Source organism: Lissotriton helveticus, chromosome 11 (genome assembly GCF_964261635.1).
Source record: "Lissotriton helveticus chromosome 11, aLisHel1.1, whole genome shotgun sequence".
NCBI classification, from domain to species: Eukaryota; Metazoa; Chordata; class Amphibia; order Caudata; family Salamandridae; genus Lissotriton; species Lissotriton helveticus.
Window position 1 is genome coordinate 1,121,674,390 of NC_136072.1, and position 4,714 is coordinate 1,121,679,103.

General features: G+C 52.8%; 1 protein-coding gene across 1 annotated transcript; it reads right to left on the reverse strand.

Moving 5' to 3' along the window:
- Positions 1-1,832: 1,832 nt before the first annotated feature.
- On the reverse strand, positions 1,833-3,822 carry LOC144791563 (uncharacterized). Its single transcript, XM_078666283.1, has 2 exons — positions 3,217-3,822; positions 1,833-2,942 (listed from the first exon to the last, which is right to left on the reverse strand). Exons 1-2 carry the CDS (start codon positions 3,635-3,637, stop codon positions 1,960-1,962), a joined length of 1,404 nt encoding a protein of 467 aa, XP_078522409.1. The 5' UTR covers positions 3,638-3,822; the 3' UTR covers positions 1,833-1,959.
- Between the last annotated feature and the right edge of the window lie 892 nt (positions 3,823-4,714).

The following is a 4,714-nucleotide window of genomic DNA, read 5'->3' on the forward strand; positions in this document are numbered from 1 at the left end:
GCGCGCATAGCCAAAGAAGAAGACAACAGAAGAACAACGAAAACGACAAACTTAACTGCCGTCCAAGTCCAAGACAAAGCAGCCAGGCGGCCAGGCCCGCCCACGCTCAGCTGCCCTGTCCGATTTCCGAATCCGAGTCCGAAGACCGAAGTAAGTCACTCAGGGCCCGATGTAGGTCGGTCGGTAACGGCCGAAAATCGGTATTTTCGGCCGTTACCGATCGGAATACAGACAACGGGATGTAGGAGGCCGAAATCCTGCGAAATCGGCGATTTTACCGATTCGGAAAATCACCGAGTCGGTCGGATTCCGAATCGGAAAAATGTAGGAATCGGAAAAAATCTCCGATTAGGTAATCTACCGAATCGGAGATTTATTCCGATTACTACTTTTTCCCGATTCGGAATCCGACCGACTCGGTGACTTTCCGAATCGGTAAAATCGCCGAATTGGTATATATTCCGAATCGGTGAAAATCCGATTCCATGCGAAAACCCTAAGATTGAGATGTAGGTAAGCACAGAAATACCGATTTTGCTCTAAAATCGGTATTTCTGACTCGGAAATTACCATGGATTTGAATCAGGTGGTAACCAGGTGCAACCTATAAAAAAAGACCCAAAATGCAGTTCTACTTGCAACATGGCAGCTTTCTATGTCATAGCTAGACAGCTACGGCTACAGCAGGAAGGTGAGAGGGAATGGCTGAGACAGGAGCAGGTGTACAGGCAGAGGGTGACCCTGTGCATGCTGACAGATCCAGAGATCCTACAGAGGTACAGGCTGGAGGCAGACACCATCAGAGACCTCATCAGGGACCTCCAACCCCTGTTGCAGCACCCCACCCCAAGGGCACATGCAATCCCTGTGCAGGTGCAGGTGCTATGCTGCCTACATCTTCTGGCGTCTGGCAGCTATCAAAGTGTAGTTGCTGTGGCAGGAGGGGTGACCCAGAGCAGCCTGTCAAGGTTCTTCCACAAGTTCCTTGATGCCATGATCCAGAGGATGGCCCACTACATCTCCTTCCCTTCCACCCATGCAGAACTGGCACAGACAAAAGCTGAATTCTATCAGATGGCAAGATTCCCCCACATCATTGGCTGCATAGATGGCACACACATACCGATTTGCCCCCCTGCTGACACCGAATACGTATACCGCAATCGGAAGTCACGGCACACCATAAATGTGCAAGTGATATGCAATGCCAAGTGTGTGATCACTGACCTGGTTGCAAAGTTTCCGGGGAGTACCCATGACTCCTATATCTTCCAGAGTAGCGGGATTTATGCACGGCTGATGGCAGGGGAATTTGGCGAAGGATACCTCCTAGGTAAGACACAGTGTCAGACCCCCATTACCAAAATTGCAGTGTGTAATACATGTATGCATGTGAGTAGTGTTACCCCTTCTCCTTCCAGGCGACAGTGCATATGCCCTACGCTCGTTCATTCTCACACCTTACCTCAACCCCTCAACACCCAGCCAAAGGAGGTACAACCGTGCACACAAAAGCACGAGGAACGTAGTGGAAAGGACCTTTGGCATCTGGAAGAGCAGGTTCAGATGTCTGCACAAGAGCGGAGGTGCAAGACAATACACCCCCATCACCTGCTGCAAGATTATTGCTGTGTGTGCAATGTTGCACAACCTTGCAGTCAGGAAAGGCACTGAGGTAGAGTTATCCGACTACGAGGACCCTGATGATGACAATGCTGTCCCACTACCACTACCTGCTGGAGTCTCTGCACCATCTGACGGCAGATACAGGCGTCAGGAGATCACAGACAACTATTTCTGAGTGAGTACAGATGCACAAACAGGTCAATGTATGTGTTCAGAAATTAAATTTAATAATGTTGCATCAACGTTACTGCACTGATGTGCAACAAAAGAAAAGTTAAACAACAAGGGGTAGGAATGTCCAATGTCCGGGTTGCCTCACCCGCAGTGGCAGTCCTATTTTTTGCTGCGCTTAGCAGGCCCACTGGGATGAACCTCACCCCCTTCAGAATGCCCTGCAGCCTCAGCTGAGCGTCTGGTGCTCCGGCGCGGCTCTGACGCAGTGCTGGCCGGGCTGCTGCGGCTGCTGCTGTCCCCAGCCTCGCCCAGGACGGGATTCACTGCGGTGTTGGAGATGAGTAGTGTCTCCATGGCTGTTGTTATACGGCCCATGCCCCTAGTGACCTCGGACATGGACTGTGTGAGGCTGGCCTCCATGTTTGCCCCACGTTGGCATGACTGGGCAGTCGCAGCCGCAAGGCGGGTGAGTGACCTGTTCGTGACTCTTGCATCCCTGCGACGACTCAGCTCATGGTCATCCAACCTGGTGCAGAGCTGGGTGATGGCAGTGGTCATTCGGCCAATTGATGTTGCTATGTCCTTGTTGCTGTCAACGAAGGTCTTGAAGCCCTGTGTCATCTCACCCATCTGCAGGTTGTGCAGGCGCAACTGGCGATGGCAGGCCAGGATGGATTTCGCCTGCATCCTCTGAATTGTGACCATGCTGGTCTCCAGCCCTGCGAAGACGCTGCCTCCCGGTGCTGGTATTGGGCTGCTGGTAGCACGTGGCCTACGTGGAATCCTGCTGCCCTGCTGTGTGTGCTCTGGTGTCGCTGGTGTCACGGGGTCTTGTGCAGGAGCCTGACCCGCTGCCCCCTCCATGATGACTAATGGAGCCACTATTCTCCTCCGGGCCGGGGAAGTGGCAGGTGCAGGGTGGCTCTGTGGTGGTGTGTTGTCCGGGGAGAATACCAATGAGGGCGACTGAGACTGAGACAGTCGGGGGGAGTGTGGAGTTGTGAGGGAATGTCCTGTGTCCTCCTCATTTGCCAGGGCACAGCTGTTGTCCTCCTCCTCCTGTGCTGCTGCACTGGTGCTTGCCACTGCCGCACTGGCTGTTGGTGCTGGAGCTGATGCTGCTCCCCCGCCTGATGGTGCCCCTAGGTACAAAGAAGCATTTGTCAAGTGGGTGCTAATGTGTTCCAGTCACAACTATTAAAGCATTGCACATCTCATTACAAACACGTTGATGCTGTATTACAGTTATTTATCTCATGCTTCTGCTGTGGCATTATTGGTAACTTTTGCTGAGTACATTTAGCACGATGCATTGCTCATGTCTGTTGCTAGCTGTACTGGCCTGGGGTTTGGCTGTGCATTGGGTCTGTAGGGGAGGTGTCTGGTATGGTGTGTCAAGTTGCGCATGCTTCTTACCTGTAGCTGTAGCTCGGGATGAGCTATCCAGGTCCCCAATGCCCACGACACTGGCCCTCTCGATGGTCGTCGCCACTAGTTCCTCCAGCTGAGTGAGGGGTGGCGCACGGTTTGTTCCTCCTCCAGTGAGTCCAGCCTGCTTGTGCAGGTCGGCCAGTTTGCGCTTGGTCACGCCACGGATGTCATAAAACCTCTTCTTGAGGTCGTCTAGGCTCCTGTGGGTGACACCAACTGCATTGACTTTCTCCCCGATGTCGAGCCACAGCCTCCTCTTGGTGCTCTCCGGGACAGTCAGGGACTGCCTGCCATATAGCTGGGTGTGCACCCTCACCACCTCCTCCACCAAAGTTTGTAGCTCCATGGTGCTGAATTTAGGATTGCGCTTCCGCCCTGCCTTCTGGCTCTCTGTGCTGGTGTCCATGTCTCTCAGGGATCCTGCTCACAATGCTGCTCTCTCTGTGTCTGCTCAACTCATGCAGCTTTCCAGAATGTTCTGATGAGTTGCACCTGCCTGGGTTGCCACACCCTGTGGGGGAGGGTGCTTACAGCTCATTGGCTGATGTCTTCAGTGTCACTCAACCAGCTCGGCAAAACGGCATTCTCCGAATCGGTATTTTCCGATTCGGTATTTTCCGAATGTGTTCGGTAAATACCGATTCGGAATGTATAATGCCTTCCTATTGGCCTTTCGGCCCATGGGGCGTATTTATTATTCCGAATCGGCGTTTACCGATTCGGTTGGTTCCGCATTTTTTTTTCTTCCGATTCGGACTTGTCCGACCCGGCCTATACCGATTCGGTAGTTGGCGAATCGGTACGTATCGACTCTCGATACCGAATGCTACCGATTCGGTATTTTTCCGATGATTATTTCCTACATATCATTTTCCGATTTTGAAATACCGATTCGGTACGGATCGGTATTTTAAAATCGGTAAATGCGTTTTACCTACATCGGGCCCTCAGAGTCTGTCACTCCGTCTCCGTCACCGACCGTCGGGGCAGGGCTGCTGCTGGCTGCCTGCCTCCAGGCCTGCTGCGTGCACTAATTGGTTACTTTCCTGTCGCGCATTTGCCTGCTTCTTATTTATGTCCCAACTTGTCACTCGTGTGTGTCCCTCCTATAGAACATGCTTTCTAGCTTCTGTACTTCTTTGCTCCCGGGGCCGCACTCAGTGTTGCTCTCTGTTCTTGCCTGTGTGCCGCTTCCCTCCATATTGGGTTCGCCCTTGCACTCAACCAGCCCCCCAACCCCTGTTGCTTCCTCGCCTGCTCCATTTGCACTCGGCTGCTGCTGAAGGCAGAAGCAAGCAAGCAGGCAATCCTATATTATAATAGTTACAGTGCGCAACAGCCGCGCACGCCAGGAACGGACGGTAACGGGCCCCGGCCTCTAAACATTAATTATGGTGCCGTGGTGCGCACGTCCTGCCGGCCTAGCCTGCCTGAGCCTTTTTAAAATTAATTAAATAGTTGGTAGTGGTACGCACTGCGCAGT